This window comes from Crocodylus siamensis, chromosome 1, assembly GCF_052110815.1.
Source record: "Crocodylus siamensis isolate JL-2025a chromosome 1, ASM5211081v1, whole genome shotgun sequence".
Classification (NCBI taxonomy): Eukaryota; Metazoa; Chordata; order Crocodylia; family Crocodylidae; genus Crocodylus; species Crocodylus siamensis.
This window is the reverse complement of record NC_143395.1, coordinates 118,487,599-118,509,192: the sequence shown is the minus strand read 5'-3', so window position 1 is coordinate 118,509,192 and position 21,594 is coordinate 118,487,599. Positions and strand designations below refer to the sequence as shown.

Below are 21,594 nucleotides of genomic sequence, written 5' to 3'. Positions count from 1 at the left end.
TCTTTCATACAGCAATGATACAAGTAGACTCCTTCAGGGACCATTTTGGTTACAACATGAATCCATACAATAGTCCAAGATCTAGTTTCAGTTGCTGAAACTCATGAAGTTAATAATCTCTCCAACATTTCCACTGTAGTTAGCAATTGGTGCGAAGTGTTTTGCTTTAAGTAAAAAAGTGCAATTGTTTTCCTTTAAGTGAAAAAGTTAGATTTTAACCTGAAACAAAAAAAATGTGCATTTCAGATAAGTTAACATTTAATTAAAATGCCATTTGATTCCTTTCTAAGCACCTAACACTTAAACTACCTCAGACAGAACAAAAAAACTACTTCAAACTATGTTGGGACAGATACTCTACTAAACTAACTAGGATGGAATAATACTCAATGTTATTACATGACCTTTGTAACAGGATACTAATACTGTTTTCTTATTGTAATGTTACATCCAACCCACACATCCCAGTAAATAGAAAGCTTTTCCCCTTCATGTGCATAATTTTGGAATTTATTTTTATTTACACTAAAAAGTCTGTTTAGGACCACTTGTTGCATCTATTGTAGGTGTTTCTGAATTTGGGACCTGTCCAGTCTCCTCTTATTTTAGAGCTGGCAAAAGTAATGGCAATTACATGACTTTTTTTTTTTTTTTTAAAGGTAGATTATGTTTTATATTAACTGCTCTTACCTCTTCTGTGTATTCTTTCTTCAGAGGGGCACCAGCAGTTACCTGAAATCATTAACAGGTAAAATTACCATTGATCTAACAACAGTTGCTGCTACTTCAACAGTCAGGAGATGACAACTTTACTTTTCTTATTGTATACCCATGGTCAAAGACCAATGCATGACGACAGATTTACTTTCAGAGCAAGTTATAGCTGTGCAAAAAGAATGGCCATGTATAGGTGTTATGCTGCTACCAGGGGAATCCCTGTTCTCCCAGTAGAACCTAGTAGCGTACAAGCCATTTCTCCTAGCGGAAATATGCCCCATACCCCAACAGAAAGATCTTCCAGGTTGACACCTAGATGATCTCCCTTGCAAGAATGAATGCCTCTATGTTCTTCTCCCAGTCCGGTTCAAGAGGGGAGGGGAACAGGGGGGGCAATGCTCCTTACCACTTTGCTGACATTGGAAAATGACCCGGGGGCTTACTCTCTTCCCCTTCTAGACTGATCTGTGAGGTGAGGGGAGATGAGCAGCCTGGTCTGGTCTGGGTTTTTTCCCTGTTGCTCCCTCTGCTCAGCTCCCAGAAACCAGAACAAAAACAGAGGTGGTAGTGGCCCTGCCATTTCCTAATCTGGGGTTCCCCAGTGTGGGGAAGGTGAGAGGAGTCTTTCCCTGCTCCCCACTGGGAGAAGTGGAGCAGCCACAGATCCCTACACTTGGATCACCCCAATCTAGTGAAGCTTCAGAGGGAAGAGGAGAGGGAGTGGTTGCAGTTTGAACACCTGTATTGCCCCATCCCAGAAACACTTCTTCCACTTTCTTAGAAATTCCCATAGCCACAAACAAACCCCAGTTTGTGATCAATGGTACCATTTATCACTCTCTCCAAAGAGAAACATAAGTGTTTTACTAGTCTGTCTAGCATAACAGCAGCTCATTTGTTTTTCACTAAGAAATCCCTGACAGTTACGGTTAGGAAATTACTACTTATTAATGGTACCTTCTTACTCAAGAAAAGAGTTTACTGTGTATTTCAAATCCTCATATACTGATTTTGGTGTCCAATGTAAGGTACAAGTATTTCACTTGCAAATGTCCATCTGAATTTGCACTGCAATGCCAATATAGCTAAAAGAAAAAGGGATAGTTTCTCTTCTGTCCTGGACCAAGTTCTGATTACACAACCTGATTTTTCTGGTGGCAAATGCTAAACTCAGACATCAGAATTAGTGAGGCTAAAAATCAGACATCAGAATTAGCGAGGCCTTTGAAATTCTAGGCTGAGAGTGCAGGATGCACACAATGAACAAAATGTACTGGTAGTGAAAGCTGAACGTTGAATAGACTGATGCCATTTTATAGGATTATTTTTCAGTAGATAAACAGTTTAGAATTTTCTACCCAGCCCCATCTGATATAACATTACTGCTTAAAAATATATTACTGTGTATAAAACTCCTAATATATCATTCCAGATTTCTACAGAACAGAAATATAATCATGCCAAAATGGCAATGGAAAGCCACATATAAAAGAAACATTCTTTAAAAAGCTCATTATTTTTTAGAATGTCCTCTGCAACTATTTTTGGTCACCATGCATGGGAGTAAGAAAACTTTTTGATGCCCTATACTAGTGGTAGGCAATTATTTAGGTTGGAAGGCCCCGTAATGAGTTTTGGTGAGCTGTTGAGGGCCGCAAGAGTAGCCCTGCCCCTTGACAGGGGTCCCACCCTGTAGTCTCCTAGGCCAAGCAGCCAAAAAAAGTTTCCATGGACTTGGTGCTCAGGAGAGACTCCAGCTGCAGCAGAGCTGAGCTGCACCTGACAGTAAGGGGGAGGGAAGGGAAGAGATTGGGTGGGGGGACAGAAGCTGCAGAGGGGAAACAGAGAGGAGGCAGGAGGCTGACTCTGGGCCTGACCTCAGTTCAGGGCCAGAATCACAGCTGCAGCAGCTCCCTGTTCCCTGCTCCACTTCATATGTGAATATAAGATGAGGAACTGCCCCCCCCCATGCTGATTGGGGGAATAAAACCTTTTGCCTATATTCAGGTACATATCAGTATATACATTTCTTCAGATACATGGGGGTAAACAGTTTTGTATGTCAGTAAAATACTTTAGGGAAGTCATGCAATTTGCCCTAATTTAATCCTTTTGGGACTTTGTGAAAGCCAGGGAATAAGATCCTCTCCAGTCCTTTACACCAGGTCAAAAGGACACCTCCAAACTTGGCAAGGAAAGGTTACCCCACAGCAGAAAGGTTACCCCACAGCAGAAAGGTTACCCCACAGCAGAAAGGTGAATGACCATTAATGTCTGTGGGCAACTGCAAGCCAAAGGTGCCCCAAAGACTGCTCCATGTTAGTCCTTGGGACTGAAATGAGAGTGCAAGGACCAAAAAAAATTTGAGGAGTCTTCTGCTATAGTCAACACTGGTGTAGCTTCATCTGGAGTACTGTGTCTAGTTTTTGCTAGTACCAGCAAAGTAGCAAGAAGGATGTGGACAATTTGGAAAATGTCTGGAGAAAAACAAAAAAAAATTATTAGCAAGCCTGGGAGGCAAGACTTATGAGCAGGAATTGGGGCTTTCCGTTTCCCACAGAAAAACAGAGAAAACCATTGATCCCCTGTTTTTATTGGAGAAAATGTGGATTTCCCTTTTTAGCAGAGAAATCCATGGATTCTCTGCTTTTGCAAAGAGCTCTTGCAGGCTGGCACAGCTCCAGCCTGCAAGAACTGATTGCAAAAAGGGCAGGAAACCCCCAGCCCTGCCTGGAGTGGGAGGGAGAGGGAGAAGGGCAGGCAGGGCCTGAGCCTCTGAGGCTGCCAAGGCGGGCTCAGGCTCAGACTTGCCCTTCGCCCCTGGAGCACAGAGGTAAGTGGGGCTGTGGAGTAGGGCTGGGGAAGATGGTTGGGGCTGAGGAGTGGGGGTGCTGCCAGCCCTGGGTGGCACATAGCAGCTGGGAGCAGGGCCAGGGGGTGAGAGAAAGTGATGTGGGGCGCAGTGTGGTGGTGCCCGCCATGTGTGGGTTGCACACATGCTGCCCGGCCGCCTGCCGGGGGGAGGGGGAGGCTGGCATGCAGCTGGGGCTCAACTCCATGGCCAGCTCTGCAGCCATGGTGAGGAATGGGGGCATGGGGCTTGGGCTTGCACACGGTGGCTGCTGCCACTTACCTGCAGCGCCACAGCGGCAGTGATGGCCACTGCCTACAAAACCTCCTGCTGGTGTTGCCAAGCCGTGCTTGGAGCTGGGTGGCTGATGGCAGTGGCACTGCATGGGGTGATGGTGGGGATGGCTGTGCCGCCTGGCCACCACCACACTGCCACTGCCTCCAAGCGGTAGGTCGTACAGCTCCAGGCACAGCTCTGTGGCGGCAGTGAGAGGTTTTGTAGGCAGCAGCTGTCACTGTTGTCACGGTGCTCCAGGTAAGCAGCAGCAGTCGCCGCATGAGCCCTCACGCTGCACCCCCATCCCTCACCGTGGCAGCAAGCCGGCACCACCACACGTGCCCCGCACTGCTTGCCTGCAAAGCCCCCCTGCTGAGGGGCACCTCTGCCCTCACCCCCGGCCCTGCTCCCAGTTGCAATGTGCTGTCTGGGGCCAGCAGCACCCCCCACTCCCTCAGCCCCCAACCATCTTCCCCAGCCCTGCACTACATCCCCAAGCTCCATTTACCTCTAGGATCCAGGGGCGAAGGGCATGACTCTGCAGAGGCAGTGCTTGCCTGCAAAGCCCCCCCACCCTGCACGCAGCCACCACCACCCCACACCACCATGGAGCCTTGTAGCCGGTTGCATGCAAGCCCCCTGTTTCACCCCCCCAGCTGGGTGGCACATATGGGGCCCACACATGGTGGCTGCCACTGCACTGCTGCGCCCCTGCACCACTTGCCCACAAAGCCATTCAGGGGGCCGTGGGATGGTAGTGCAGGGTGCAGTGGCAGAGTTGCAGTGGTGGCCTCCATGTGTGAACCTCCTGTCAGGCTGGCCAGCATGTGTGCGGCCCATAGAGTGGCACCCCTGTCTTCACCCCCAGGCCCTGCTCCTTGGAGTAGGCACAGGGACACACACACACCCTTCTTGATCCACCCCCCAGCACCTTCCCTTTCCCCCTACACATACTTACCTGCTGGGGTGGGTGTCAGTGTCTGCATCTGCATATCAGTAGGTCTGGGGGGCTGTTGCAAGGGGCATCAGGAGGGCTGTTGAGACTGTGGGGGGGAGTGCAGGGCACCAGCAGCGCTGGGGGGAGGGGCTGTGGGGGGCCTTTAATTTTTTATCACGGATTTGGGGTTTTTAATCAGAGAATTTGCCATTTTTAATCAGAGAAAACCAGGAAACTGCTTATGAGGAAAGGCTAAAAGAACTAGGGTTATTTAGCCTGCAGAAAAAACTGAGGGGAGATTTCATAACAGCTATCAAATGAGGGGCAATTTGAGGGAGAATAAAGAAGGGCTTTTCTCCATTACCATAGGGGGACAGGACTAGGCAAAATGACCTCAAGCTGCTATATTATTTTGAAGGAAATCCAGGATGGGGGAAGAAGTGGCACACCCATTGGTACAACATCCACACACACCCACTCAACAGCTATACACAGGCACATGCACACTGCAAGGAGAGGGAGGGATCCCAAAGCACTGTGCAAGCTGTCACTGCAGGAAGCAAGATGGGCAGGGGATGAGCCCTAGCGAAGACCCCAGGGCCACTGGGCTGTGTCCAGAAAGCAACGTGCACTGCGGTGACCCATGGCCTCTCTCCTGCGGTTCTGGGCAAGAACGTGGGGCACTCACGACAAGGTGCTTAGCATCTCGGTGGCACAAGAATGGGCAGAGAGCAGCAGAGCAGGGCTGGGGGAAGGGGTAGACCAGGCAGCTGGGTAGGAGACCTGGAGGGACTGAGCCTGGGGGCAGTCCATGGAAAACAGCCATCCAAATTTTAGCCAACTGGCTGGGATGGCCTATGACTGGCTAAGCTAGGACATGTGGTCACTTTACATATAAAACAAACACATAGGTATAAAGGGCAGATTTAAAAACTCGTCGCTAGGCTGAATAATAATTTTTCTGTACCAACCCTGGAACATACACAGGAATAGCATGCCAGAAGATAAAAGCTGCCTAGGTTGAGTGAGAAGAAACAGAAAGATAATATTGCAGTGACAATATTTTGAATGTGTTTGGCATTGAAAGGTCTGAACAAAAGGAAAAGCTCAGCTTTAGGTCTGAGATGATTAGTTATAAGGAAGGCTCTGTGCATTCCACAGTTTTGTGGCTGCAGAAACAGCTCTGGAATTTTTCCCCATTATGAGGCTCTATAGAAATCGTGTTTCCCTGGCAGCATCCGATCCTCTCAAAATTGCCGGGGTGGAGCAGCAGAAGCATACATTTAGCCTTTCAGTATCTTTGCCTGGTTACAGTGCCATTAACATACACTAGTGCTCCTGCTTCGGCCCAAATAAGTGGGGAATGTTTCTAGGATTAGCAGTCTCCAAGATCTGACCCTGATCTTGAACTGAGAGTGCAAAAGGCCACAGGTGCTGTTCATTGCAATGAAGTGAGAAATTTTTTTCACTATTTTAAGAGGTAGCAGAAGGGGGAAGAAAGAGGTGTTCTTGTGGGTGGAAAAATGGAAAATGAGAGTTTCCACCACTTCAGTGGCAAAGGTCACAAGCGTTCCACCTACCAAGAGACCTTAAGTCCCTTCCACACATGCAATGAAATATGAACTTTGCTTTCCTTCTCAGCAGTTAAGCAGATATCAAGACCTGGAGAGTTTGTTTCTTTACAAATTCATAATACTAGTATTTACAAAACATTATTTTAAGAAACATGGCAAATAATTTTTTTAAGTTGTTTTTTTCTGTAAACAAACTTTACTCTCTTTTCTAAGATTTAGGACATCTTCATAGCTATATAATCCTTGCTCCTTTGGCTGCTCCCTTTAACCTCCACGGACGATGCTAGAATGAACAGCTGTGAAGGAAGAGAATTTCTGAGTTGCTGCTTGCATGAAAAGCAATATCAACTATTTAAAAAAGAAAGATGTTTATATGCAGCTCCAATGCTATTTTGTGTTACAAAAAGGTGCAGAAACTTACACTGGGCCCACCTCCATGCATCTTCAAAGCCCTTATGGTAGCAACAAGCACAACCACATTGGGAATCAAGCCAGAAGCTCTGCATTTAATGTTGAAGAATTTTTCCATCCCAATATCAGCACCAAAACCAGCTTCAGTTACTGTTAAACATTAAAAGGAAAATAAATCATTAGCTGAAGGCAAGGGATGCTTCTGCTTTATTCTAGTGTAATGTCCATTTTTAAAGATACCTCAGCATTTGTTTTTCAAAAACATTTTGTTAGAGGAGTTCCATTTATGCAAGTGATCTTTGTTCACAACAACCAGTTACGTACAATAATTTTTTTCCCCAGATTATGTCCAATATGCCAGAGAGGACTAGATATAAAGAACCATTTCTCATAACTGAGATCTTTTACTAGCAACTGGTTTTTCATTATAACTACTGTAGTGAACTTAAGTACATCCAAAATGCTTTAAGTAACCCCAAATGTATATATAATCCTTGTGTTATTCACTCTTTCATAATCCTCCTGGACATGCATGGTATCAAATATCAGACCAAAAGCCTCCAAGGTCTAGGAAAGTTATGATACTTATCAGAGATGCATGGGTCACCAATAGATTTTCCAAAATAGAGATGCAATTACCAGTTCAAAATAACAAGTATTTAAAATTATCATGTATGTCTCTAACAATGTCTAAGTAAACAGAATACTGAATAGCTATAATAATAATAATAATATTATGCAATTAGAATATCAAAGAACAGAACATCTAAAGTCACATATACCAGTTTGCTCAAAATGTATCATATTAGCTGCTTCAAAAGAAGCTCATTCTCCAATTCCAGTTAAAATAGGCTACAAACTTTCTTTTTTGCACAAGCACATGACCAGTAACAAAGCAATAACTTAAAACTCAAACTGGTCAAAAAATTTGCCAGGGGACCAATTTTCTGCCAGAAAATACTGATTTGATTTGATTCAGTTCCATTGAAACTGTTGATGGAAACCAGGCAGGCCAGCCCATTCCATGGAATCCCAGCCTCTTTATGGTAGCACACCTGCAGGACTCCCAAACCAGGATCCCCAAATCCCTGTTAATTGCCTATGGGGCTGACCATTTCAAGGGATCCACCTCTGACAGCCTGCCCAATGGACTGCTACAAAAATCAAGATTTCCTAGTAGCCAAAGTTCACCAGCATTCTAGGCAGATGGCTCTTGTGGATGGCTGATTTCCTGGGCAGCTGCCTACCTAAGAAGCAAGCCAGAAAAATGTGGTTCTCGCAAAATGGATTTTCAAAAACCCATTTATTTTACATATTATCTATGAGATTAAATGACGAGTTTGTGTCCATCCCCGTCCCCCTGAAATTCACATATTTTTGTGAGGTGGAAATTATCTTCTCTGACCAGTGCTACCAGAAGCACACCACAATACAAAAATTAAAAAGCCATTTGGAATAACTAATGTTCACACAGTCATAAAAGATGACCTGAATGTTACATTTTTATTTCTTGTCACCAGTACGTGTATTTAATGTAAATAGCAGAACTGGAATTTGGTCAGATGGAGGCAAACAACAATACAAGTACTTAAATAGTTAAATTGCTCGTTCTAATGCAAAACAAAACATATCATCCTAACACTGCGATTCTTTCAAAACTGCTGGAGCATGTATTCAAAATGAGAGCATCTCCCTCCCAGGGCATGCCATTCCAAGACCCAATTAACCAATCAATCAATTAACCAATCAAAGATTGTAGAAGTACAATCTTCTACTAACAATTAAGTAGAAGAATGGTAAAGCATAATCTACTACACAGAAAATAAAGACTGAATTCTAAAAGAAAAAGATGTTTCAGTCAAGCAGAGCCAACTAACTTAAAACTTGATTCAACTCTCATGTCTCTTAAACTGTAAACTTTGTTGAGAAGGCTAGATGTAAATCAGGAAAGATTGTTTTCCATTTGATCTTGCTTTCCTCATTTTCTAGATTCTTTAAGGAGGTTGTTGCCACTATGTCTTAAAGTCTTAATAAAAGTATAGGTTTTGTTATTAATCCAGTGCATATTTTCCCCAGACTTTAGTGATTATAAATCTTGTATAGCAATCTGAATAGTACTTACAACAACTTCCCAAATACAACAAAAGGGCTTGCCCCTTCCCTACAAAGATAAATACAACTTTTCTATTTCCAATCCTTGATGAGTAACTATAGTTTAGGGAAAGGCCTAAGAAATGCAGGTATTGATATACCTGTTTTGAATATCAACTCTGGTGAATTGTCCACCTGTACAGGAATAATCATAGCCTTCTTACCCACACACATGGATCATCTTTACCAACAGTGCCAGTCACATTTGTTTCTCACAATGCCCACAAACACACTTTAGTTCCTTCTGTAGATCTATTTTGTGCTTATGTAAATTAAACATACTGAATACAGAAGAATACAGAAATAAGCTTGTAGGTTCAATTGTGTGGCTGACTACAGCTTTTCATAAGAAAACATTTAGTTCTTTCTAAATCTTTAAAGTCTCATGTTAAATGAAAAGCAGTTTGGATTGTTTATGCTTGCAATTGTTTTCTCAATATCTGAAATGCACCAAAAAGTGTAAACATTTTCTTTATACTTTTTCAAGGTTTTTCTTCTCTCTCTCTCTTTTTTTACATCCCCTTTACTATTATGCTTCATTCTCTTTAATTGATTTTTTAAAAATTGATTCCCTATCAAGTGGAAGAAGTTTCCTATAAAGCCTAGGGTAGTGTTTGTTTTATATCAATTATTTCAAGCTTCACATAAAGCCTAGGGTAGTGTTTGTTTTATACCAATTACTTCAAGCTTCACATAAAGTTAACGTTACTTCAAGCTTCTGTCTCAAGTTAGGTAAATTAATTTTGGCAAGATTAAGAAAAAATGTTCTAACTCTAGTTTACCCTTTTCTGGACTCTTTATTAGTTTGAATAGGAGTGTTGCCCCTACAAAGTCCTCCAATAATCAGAAATTTCCCTTTTTTGTTTTCTATTCAATTGCTTTCATAATCTTTAATGAAGACAGTTATCCTTACAGACTCTCACATCAGCACCAAAGCAATGGGTATATTGGGCATTCCATCGCCTTTCATTTTGACCAGGACTGTCCAACTTTCAGGCAGCTGGGGGCCACACCAGCATGACCCACAAGTTCCCAGGGCCACATGCACCACTGCACTGCATGTTGCCCCCCACACTGCCCATTGCTCACCCATACGGACTCATCCCATTCAACCCCTGCACTGGATCCCCTGCACAGTCCCAGACTCTCTCTGCCATACTTCTCCACTCCCTGGGGCAGGGACAGGAAACATCAGCCGGAAGAGGAATGGGAAGCCTAATGCTCAACTGCCCTTGCAGCTGGAGTGATAGGGGGAGCAATGGCCAAGCAGGAGCCTGGGACCTACAACTTAAGCCTCTCAAGGTTGCATGTGGCACACAGGCCTTCAGTTGGATGGATCTGATTTAGCTGCATTTCAGATGGCTTTATGGTCTGGAGGGCCAGTCCTAGAAATAAGTACAGATGAACAGGAAGGGGACATCTTTATCTCAATTAAGCACTTACAGCTCGAACCTGAATTCCCCGTCCCCTCTCTTTAAATGCTGACATGCCTGAACTCAACATTTACTAATAAACTAAACCCATATATAAACAAGTAAAAAACACAGATGTGAGCAGTGCAACCACAGTGAGACCAACTAGGGGGAAAGAGACAGTCAGGGATGTCAGAGCTTGACTTCAGAGTAAGGAAGGAAACAGGATGCAGTATAAAAGCTGCTTGGACCAAGACTACCAAGTGCAAAGGAAACAGAATGAAGAATAAAGTAACATGCCAAAGTGTTGTCCTTTGAAAACTGTTTGTGCTTAAATATCCAGTGCAATCACTTTTATATTATTTCCTGCTCTCAAATCAGCGTGCCAATGAAAATACAAACAAATACAGGCCCTGGGGACTTAGGCGGCTTCAAGCTGGTCTTAGGTCAGTAATGGCATGACTGAGCAAATCATTTAATGAGCAATAATGAAAAATTATTAAACTGCAAAAACTCACATATTGCTTTATTTCAGAGTCTTCAATTTATAATCTATTTAGTCTATAATACAAAACAATAGTTCAGTCAGCTGTTACGGATGAAATGACAATGGAATTCAGGAACAAATGTATAATCCCTTGCTAAGCCGTGGTCAGAACATCTAAAGGTACAGGGACTGAAATACAGGAGGCAAAGTTAACAGGAGTGGTTCCTTGTTCTCTGCTGAAGGCAGATAGGAGCTTTTTTCCTTTTCTTGACATAGGTAAACTCTCCAACCATCCCTTTGTAGCCTCTTTGGCTGTTAAGGTGAGAGTTCCTCTTCAAACCTGTTTACTCACTGGACAGACTGTACTCTTTTTTCCCCCTATTTCCTCTCTACCTGAATTAGTGGAGTTAGTCATGGTTTTTAACTATTTCTTAATTATACAGCAGCTTCCATCCATTCCACAAAACACATTAATAGCTTAAGATATTACATCTATTTTACAAATGGGTGAAAAGCAGCATAGTAGAACCCAGCAAATATTTTGGTGAGTCATCGATTCACTGAAAATATACATTTTGCTTGGCTAAAACCAAAATTAAGTAACTAGAAATGTCAAAATTATTAATTTCAGGAATACCAACATAAACAGCTTTATTTTTTCAAGCCTCACTCACAAGGGAACTGAGGTGCCATTCTTTTGGTGATGAAGGTCTTGTACACCCTAGAACTCAATGGGCACTCATTTGATTTATGGGAGATGGGGGCTCAAATACAGATCACAGCCTGAGCTTTTCCTTACAGCAGCATTGCAAGGTGACTGCTGAAACCCCCTCCTGCTGAATGACACTGAAGCCCTACAACTGCGGGCCGATCAAATGGGCCACGGGCTGGTTTAGGACACGATTTCAAACTCTAAATTGGTCCTAAGGCAACCTTACACAAGTTGCTTACCTTGTTTATGTTTTGGTCAATTAAGTTACCAAAGCAAAATGGAAAAAACATAACTTTGCTTAAGCAAAGAGATGGTTTGATAAGATGAACATTCCTCAGGATGAGGTGCAGGGTAGGAAGAGGGAAAGGAAGAATAAAAATCACAGAAACATGCAGAGACAGGAGAAAGGATGACAACAAGAAAGAAAATTGCTGTATCAGAGACAAACCTATGGAAATTATTTTCTCTTATATACAGCCAAGAAATTGTAGTGAACACTATAATTCCATTTTGAGGTTCTGATGCTATGATCACATCAGTCTAACGGTTTCCCCTCATGGCTTATATCATCACCAGAAGCCCTCAATGGGACACTGACTTGCTATGCACGGCTGGGGGTATTTTATTTCTTATGGCATATAAAGGATGTCAGAGAAGTCAGAACAAAGTGTTGTGGTTCAGGCAGTTGATCAGATTTCATAGTCATGGTCCCTTTAGTAAAGCAGTAATTTTTCTCTGCTGAACAGTACATCTATCATGCTATAACTAAATGTGTAAAACAGTTCCACATTTGTCTTGAATTCCAGTTTATCCTTATGGATTGTTGGAAAGCCTTGCAACAGAGGCAAGACTACAAGGAGAGTTGTGATAAGAAAGCACATCTAATCCACAATAGAATTTGCTGTAAACAGGCAGATTTTAGATGAAACTAATTTCCCTCTAGTCAGCACTTTCTATCAGCAAATCAAAATCAAAACAAAACATTTGTATTGGAAGAACCAAGTTGGGAATGTACACATGAGGCTAAGTTTCAGGGCACAGAATGGTGAGCCTGAATGCCTGAACAATGCAAAAGGAAATGGAAACTATGAATTGCTAGCTGCCATTTACTCCCTAGATGTAAACATATCTGCTCTGGTGCAGCTGTCTGCTGGTAAACTCAGGAAAGAAGAGTTCAAAGTTACAGAAGCACATGAACTCTGAACCTGGAGCTCAAGGCATGTTAGCTGTAGAGAACTGACTGATAGGTTCTTGTTTAAGTCACAAGTACCAAGGTGCCTAGTCGCCAAAATAAACTAGGGTAGAGCAGCAGTTAATCTAACAAGCCATCACACCTTTTTACTAGCATAGCTGGGTTGAAGCAGCCAAATGTTTGTCCATTTTGAATCCAGTAATTTATCTGACCCGAGCTTCCACCCATACATGTGATTCTAGAATTTGATGAGCTCAAAATGTTCCACTTTTAAAGGATGAGGTTTTCTTGTTTTGTTTTGGGTTTTTTTCTAATGTGGCCAATGACACTGCTTCTCTGAATAGCTTATATCCATTCAGTTTTTCTTACTGTGCATGTACTTCTAATGCAGCTTGTTCCAACAAGTCCACAAAGCTGGTATAGCAGAAACAGTGGATATTGCAGCTCTCACCAAGTTGTGCAGGGACACTTAAGGAAAAACATTTTTCATTTTGTAAAGAACCGAGGTTTAAAGCTCCTACGTTGGTCCATGCTTGCGAGAGGTCAAAGTAGCACACTGAGCTGAATACACGGTATTTTCCACTCAGTTTGGCTGAACATACGGTTGTTCAGACCACAAGGATTACTCATCTTTAACTACAGTGCTGTCAGTTGTAAGATGCTGTATGCTGTAGCACTGCGCTCCCTATGGAGCCAAAATAGCGGGGATTTCCTCAGTTTTGACTGCCAATCCAGACTTCTGGCATTACAGCAGTATCTGGGAATTTCAATTTCCTATGCTAAGACATAATATTGCTTACAGTTATTAATGCCTTTGTTTTGCAAGATGCTTTTGACAAAATGTCAAAGTCTATTCTGGAAAGGCCGAGTATATGAAGACGAAGTTAGTTACAGTATACTTTTAGTTATTTAAGACAGTAAGTCTGTATTACTGGAAGTTGCGCTGGATTTTTTTTTTTTTTTTTTAAAGAATTGCTGTGCTTGTAATAGCCCCGATCCAGCAATGCAAGGTCACTGTGTTCATCCGGAACCCCAGTGGCTGCTCTGGCTGGCCAGTGGCCCAGTTGCCAGGATCTGTCTGCAGAATCAGGTCAATGATACAAGCACCCATTATTGATTCCACAGAGCTGACCTCCAAAAACAGTGATACTGCAGCCTGATCAGTGCTGTTCAGGTTTTTCCTGAAATAAATAACGTCATTGGAAAACACCAATTTCTCAGAACCAAACTATTTAATTGTAATTTCACTGAACTTCCGAGTCACAGGCTGTAGAAACCAGGCTAATTTCCTGACACCTTACCTGGCAAACTGGCGTGTGGCTTACAGAAGGTCTGTAAGTTCAAGGGCAGCCTGACCATCTGGACTGACTCAAAGACAGGGTTGCAAGGCTGGAAGCTTCAGCTCTGGCAAGGGCTCAACAGCTGTGGCCTGGATCTGCAGAAAGGACTCAAAGCCCTCAAAACTGCTTCATAAGCCAGGCATTGCAGGGTTTCCAAGGTCCCTGCTACAAAGCTCTAGGAACTTTCTGGGACTGAAGGTTTGTTATTTCCGGATAGGCCTATCTGTGGGATTCCTCGGCACTTCCAGTCTAAGTCAGCTCAACTCCTACAGCTTGAGGAGTCAGATGCTGAGAGAGCTGGACAACTCAAGGGCAGTCTGCATGGAAGCTGCTGAATAAAACTGTCAGCTTTTGTTAACTTCACTACTCCCTTCTGCTATTCAGAGGTAGGCAGCAAATGAAATTGAGAACAAACAAGTCAATTTTCTGTAACAACTGCCATGGTCCTTAGGGAGTTCATTTTGTAAACACCATGCATCAAGTGTTTTGGAAGCACAATTTTTCAGAATTTCTACTGCACAAGAAATTTCCGGAGGTCAAAACACTGTGAACCAGAACTGAAATTCAGCCACTGACATGATATTCTGAAAAGAAAAATGAAATCTTGAAAGATACTTTAAAGATAAATAGCAAAGATGTTACTTACAGCACTGGTTGAAAACTTTTGTCAAAACAAATCTTAGATGAACAACTATGTTCTAAATTCCTCACTCCCCCAATTAAAAACATATATTTTTCCTGGAAATTGTCAATTGTTTGACAAATTAACATTTGTTCCCATGTTCTTAACAAGCAAAATGTATTTGTTGAAAACTAAAATAGATTCAGCCATCCATCTATCCTACCACAGTATTTCATGACAGCAGAAGTTCAGTTTTTTCCTACCCTCATTCTCTGCTCTAAGCCAGGCTCTTATTAGAATACCTCTCCTAAATAGCACCATGACAGGACAGAACAGCCCACCCCAGGACATGCACCTGAGCATCAGACTATTTCAATTAGAATGCACAGATTACCATCAAGTCCCCTTTGATGTTATTATTCTAAATACCCATTACTTTCAAAAAATTTTTATACACTTCATTAAAGCATGTCTTCACTGAATGTAGCATGTCTAAGATCTTTGCTTTGAGAAGTCTGAAGCTGTGCAAGTAGAGCTATCCATGGATGCTATGTGATTTCTATTTATTAGACCCTTCACCTCAAGTGCTGTACACCTACTGGATTTGAAATGACAAATGATAAGGACTTAAAATCCAGGACTGATATTTTGATCATGCTAATGGCATCATTTCTGGATTTTTGTTGGCAATATAGAACAGTAATATTAAGGAAACAGTATTACTGGTTTCCACACAAAAAAGAAGTGGATGGCAGAGTAGAGAAGGAGAGGGAGGAGGAAGAAGGGGAGAGAGTTGCATGCCATTTATTGTATTATACACTTGTCTGAATCCCTTTGCCAAATTTGGTGGTTTTAGAATTACATTTTTAATGCTCGTGTCCTAATATTGTATAAGACCCACACAACAAGCAATGAGAAAAAGCTTGTTATACAGAGGGAAATTTATTGTGACAGCTGAAAATTGTGTCTGTGTGATAAAGGTGCTTGCTGAAGGTTCTATGAAGATTAGACCAAGTGTTTTTTTGTAATTTGTTTAGATATTAAGCTATATGTTGTTGCTGAGAGCCTAATTAAAGTTTAAGATGTAGTAAGGCCTTGCATAAAGTAAGGCCTAGTAAATTTAGCAAAGTCTTGAAGTAGTAAGGCCCTGTGGCATAGTTAAAATTAAACTTATTAAAAGAATGCAAGGCTTGTACTGCTATTGGTCAGTCTAAGGACAGTTGAAATAAAAAGAATCTGAATGGCTGTAAGTTATCAGCACAGCTCAGAAGTTATAAATTGGATGGCACATACGAAAATCATTCAGAAGGAAGATGTAGCTCTGTGAAAGAAGTACTGATTTAAGATTAGCTGCTGGCCTGGATCAGTGGGCCTGTGGACCTCGAGGAGCCCAAGGACTGAATACCAGGGTCCTTCCTGGTACCCCTCGGACACTGCTGATCGGAAACACCTGACTTCACGGAGCTTTGTGGAAAGAGAAACTTGTTGTACATCAGAGGGTACTGCCGATAAGTTGCCGACCCAAATTATTATTGTCTGTCTGTTGTTTTGTTATCTGTGTGTAGTCATGTTTTTGTTAATTCAATAAACCTTTCTTACCTTTCTACCCCCCGACCACACTCTCAATCAATGCTGAACCCTCCACTAGCAACTGGGACATAAATTGGCATCACGAACAGGACTGAGAGACTCTGGTCCAGAAAGAAACATCGGAATGGAGTCCATTGGTGGCTTTGCTTACGGAAGTGACAGGGACAGAGAATCCTGGGTGGGATAAAGATAGGTTGAGACCTGCCTGGAGTGATCTGGGAGCTGTACCCGATCACTGGGATAGATTTGCTACTGCTGCCTGGGGTAAGCCCAACAAGGGGTGCCTGTCGTGGCTGCCAGCCACATGCCTGAGGTTATGGGCTGAAGAGGTCACCCGGCTGAGTAAGGAGTTAGAAGATGTGAGAGATCCAATAGCGTGGCATGCAAAGTGGCATAAGCTGCTCGGAAACATTAGAATGGAGGGAAGGAAAAATTATGATTGTGTGTGGCTGCCTCCCTCCAGAAGAGGATGCAGTTAGCATAGAATGTGGAACCATCCTTTCACAAGGTACAACAGTGTCTGTATGGGGAAAAACTGGAAGCTGAGCTCTAGGAATATGAAGGGGAGGAGACTGATGGAGAGGAGATTGATGAAGAGCCTGGTGCTGAACCACTCCCCATATGTCCCTGCCCAGAGGGAGGAACCTAGCCAGGTCTTCCCTGTGGTAGGGCCACAAGGAGGGAATCCCCGAACAGAGCTACGTTTCTTTACCTGTGTGGAAATTTGAGATATGCAGGAACAGCACAAGTCCAAGCCGGGATAGCCAGAGATAGACTGGCTAGTTCAAATGTATAATGAAGGGGCATCAGCAATTTCAGTGAGTAGAGCCGAAGCTGTACAAATTGTTCTGTGCCCTGAGCTCCAGTTAAATTAAATGTTACTTTGTTTTCTGCTGCGCTCCAAGCAACTGCAGCCAGTTATGGTAATATGGAAGAAAACTTTAACCCTGTCCCTCAGGCGTGGGCCAAATTAAAGGAGGATGCCCGCTGCTTGCATCAGTTAGCACTAACTGAAATCATTCATGCAGCAGTTTGGACTTGCACGCCAGATGCAGAAGTCATGATAGCACCGTTGTAGAGGAGGTTTTGTCGACAAGCACCAACAGTGTGCACCTCAGCCCTGTTGGCCTTGGAGCCAGAGGTGGTAAATCACTCGGTAAGAGATGCGATCCGGTGATTAGTGCAGCTTCTACCCATTTTGCAAAAGCCAGGGCTGACTAAGCCGACGAAAACTGCCAAGGCCATGCACTACCAGCAGGGTCACCGGAGGGATTCTCTGCTCTGAGGGCAGAACTGCCAACATTTTCCCAGGCATATGTGGCGCTGCCAGCCTTTACCCCCTTTACCTTCTGATTATGTGGCCTAGGGAGCCCGGTTGGCCCAAACCCCAACAAAAGGGGCCACAATGGGGGCAACAGCGGGCTGGGGACTGGGATCTAAAGTTAATATTGGCCCCTTAATTCAGATACCTGTACAGATTCAATTAGGTAAAAGCGAAAAGTCAGTTGATATGCTATCAGACACGGGTGCCCAGATTTGCATTTTAGATTCCGCAGATTAGAAAGGGGAGAAAGGAACCCTATATCAAGTGATTGGAGTTGGAGGCACCAGACGACCAGGACATCTGCTTCGAGCAAACTTTGTGTTACCTAATGGCTCTAAGGTGACAGCGGCAGCAGTAATACTTAAAGGGGGACCAAGCTTACTGGGACTTAATGTACTAAGAGGACAGAGGTTTGCCCTTGAGCAAGAGAACTGGCAGTTTGTGTGTGCAGTGCCTTACCAAGAACCAGAAGAAACAGCTATAACAGCTGTAACTCAATGTAGCATGATCCCACTAACCCTGCCTCCCATGAAAGGAGTACACAGACCCCAGTATCAAACTCCTACCGAGGCCACCCAACCTATCCAGTGTATTATAAGCCAGCAGTTAGAAGACGGGACTATTATCCAAACCCATTCTCCGTATAACAATCCAGTGTGGCCAGTGTGCAAGCCAAATGGAGAGTGGCAACTGACTACTGACGTTTGAGCTTTGAATACTAATACTGACCCCTTGATGACTGCTGTCCTGTCACTACCAGCCTGAAAGCATCCAGCCTTAATGGGCCTGCATGGATGGGATCCGTTGATATCAAGGACATGTTTTTTTGCTATTCCCGTCCATGAGAGTCACTGGCCAGTATTTGCTTTCACATGGATAGGGCAGCAGTATACCTACACTGTGTTGCCCCACGGGTGGATACACAGCCCCACCCTGCCTCACGGGGTTTTAGCTACAATAGTTCATGAGGTCCAAGAAAGTACCTCAATGAAAGCATGTGACAGTATATAGATGACGTCATGGTGAGCAGTCAAGACAAAGAGGCTGCCACCAAGGCCTTTGGATCATTAAAAGAAAAGTGTGTACCTTTGGCTTCACGCTGTCTGAATGGAAAATCCAAGAAGTAGGGCCCCATTGTGAATTTTTAGGAATAAAATGGTGGAATAGGGGGCCCAAAATACCAACTGAAGGGCTGCAAAGTATAGTAGAGACTTGCTGGGGAATTTTTCAGCCAGTCATTGGGCAGTATATTGAGAGGCTTTAAAGAAAACTGGTGAGGTTGGTTTTTTTTGCAATTTTGAACTATGTCTTTTAAATCCTACAACATGGTATTGAACACTTCAAAATGCAATGGGTTTCCATATGGCTCCACTTTGGAAACCAGGACCCCTGATTTCCAATTATAACACATGCATGCCTCTCTCTTAAGATCTAGGCACGAAGAAGAATATTTGTCCAATGACAAATCCTCCCTTCAAACATTACACTCAACTCTTCCTGAGTTCTCATGAACACCTTGGGAAAAACACATATTTTTGCTATCTGCTCTGAAAGACCAAACAATACTGCACCTGTAAAATCAAGGCTGGGAATAGTTGGGAGACAAAGGAAATAATAAAATATTTCCAAATATGTCCTTTCCAAATTCAGGCTGTGGGCTAATTAGCTCAAGTACCTCTTCTAGCCAATGAAATTGCAGTTTTAAGTCACAAAAATACAGGAGTTAAAGAAGATCATATTCTTCATGAAAGTGGAATAAGACTTTAACACATTTCCTGGAAGACTTTCTAATAGCAACAAAAGTCAAAGGTGGTGGTAAGTACAAAGGAACATAGGGAAGATGCTTACTCAGTGTTTGCTAACAGCAGGCAGGGTCCTTGGAGACTTGCACAAATCAAAGAGCAAGAGCAGAGCATTAAATCCATTAGCATCAGTGTTGGGCTTGCATATGAACGCACACATACATATATATATTCATCCATGTATGCTTTTAAATGAGCATTCATCTGAAGGGGAAAGAAGACAAGATTAGCTTGCCATTAGGGATGTGAGAATTCGGGTCCTATTCGATTCAGATTCAGCCCAAAGTGGGAACAGGGATTCGATTAGTTGATTTAGATCACTGTCCCCAATTTGATTTGGCAGAATCCAAATCTGAAGATTCAATGCTGAATCAGAGAATCAGCGATTTGGCCATATAGACACAGCTTTAAAAGTTTTTTTTTAAACATATCTTGAGATAGCAGGCACGGTTCATGATCGCTGTGATGATGGGGTAGATGGTCTGCTGGGGAGTACACTGGGGAGGCCCCCTGTGCTTTTGTGGGATGCTCGATGCACCCCAACATCACACCATTCATGAACCCCTGCTACCTAGAGGTATGTAAAAAAAAACATTTACAATGGTCTCTATGTTTGAATTGGAGAGATTAAAGGGTTCTCTGATTCAATTTGGATTGAGATTTGGCCACCGAATCAGGCTGAATTGAATCAGGGACTGAAGCTTCGCATAGCCCTACTTGCCATGTTCCTCCCATTCTGGTCATAAAAAAGTACCTCTACATAGACACATGTGAAGTTTGGTCTATACAGAGAATAAAGCAGGCGTTGCCCATTAGAGAGTAGTATTGAATCAGAATGACCAATGTTTCTATCAGATGGCATAATCATTCAAGTACTGCCAAGGATCAAAGTCATGAATAACTCCAATCACTATGCACACTGCCATTCTAGCTCAGACTGCTGTTTGGATAGAACTCCCTCAACCCCACTCTTCTCTATGACATAGCTCTAGCTCCCTCATTACTTCCAATAGGAGTGGTCTTGCTATGGTTTAAACATCATGGGCTCCTACACGTGTGAGAAGCCTGCTGTGATGCACTGAAAATCTAGCAGGTCGGAGCGGATTCGCAAGCCTGTTGGAGCATAGAAACTGATGTGCTCCAGCAGCCTTGTGTGTCACACATATCAGCGCTGTTGCACATTTCTGTGCTGACAAAAAAATGGCAGCGATACACTTTGAAATAAAACAAGTCTGATGAGCTTTAGTTCAAAGTGCACCACCACAATTTTTTCAACACAAGCATGCACGGTGATGCCGATATACATAACGTGTGGGTGCTTTTAATTACTATGGCTTGCTAATAATAGTGCCCTGCACCACGTCTGGGAGTATATGTAAAAATGCCCCACCTTGTCACAGTGTACTCCTAGGTGAAACTCCTAAAACACAAACCAGCCACTGTATTATCTATTTCCATTCATATTAATAAAAATTGGACCCAATCTTTGTGGACAGATGAGAAGCAGTAGCTATATTTACCTGAATCCAAGACAACCCCCCAGTAATTAGATTCTATATATGGAAAATGTATACATTTATTATAATTTTCGACATACAGAATCTCATTATTGGAAGATTGCCTTAAATTCATCCTCACCATCACTGCAGCAGGGAAAGCAGTGGTAGAGAGGCAACTGGTAAGGGGTAGTAAGGGCGTAGGGAGTAAGAGACCAGCAGTATGAAGGCAAGTGTTAGGGGGCAGGCAGCGTAAAAGCTGCCAGTGGGGAAGTAGGGGGCAGGCAGCTTAACTCCTGCTGCCTTCTTTCCTCACCTTACTTTACCTACCTCTCCTTATGCTTGCCCAACACAAGCCTTAGGCCCCAGCCTGCACTTCCCCCTCCCCCTACAGCCTCTGCCCCTGCTGTTTCTGGCACAGGCAGGCTCTGCTTCTCCATCAGCCTGGGGCATAGAGCATGGGTCCACACCACTGCTATGGGGCCAGGCTAGGGCTGTACTGTTCCAGGCTGGAGTGAACAGAGAGCCTGCTGGTGCCACAACAAAGGTAAGGATGGGGGAGGAATAGGAGGGGCATGGGACAGAGGCTGTAAGGGAGCAAAAAAGAGGAAGGATGGCAGATGTGAGGGGGGAAGGGGAAGGAGGCAGGGGGTGCAGATGTGGCAGGATGGGGCCAGGCAGGAGCTGCATCTCCAGCCCT

The 21,594-nt window shown here is 43.4% G+C and overlaps 1 protein-coding gene across 7 annotated transcripts in view; it reads right to left on the bottom strand.

Annotated features, from left to right (window-relative positions):
• MTHFD1L (methylenetetrahydrofolate dehydrogenase (NADP+ dependent) 1 like) overlaps positions 1–21,594 on the bottom strand; it is a 276,590-nt gene that overhangs the window by 116,916 nt on the left and 138,080 nt on the right. For all 7 annotated transcript variants that reach the window (XM_090041346.1, XM_090041382.1, XM_090041366.1 and 4 more), the window contains 2 exons: positions 6,777–6,916; positions 691–732 (listed from right to left, as the gene is read on the bottom strand). In XM_090041346.1, coding sequence (XP_089897472.1) covers positions 691–732; positions 6,777–6,916 — 182 coding nt within the window. The remainder of the gene's footprint in view (positions 1–690; positions 733–6,776; positions 6,917–21,594) is intronic.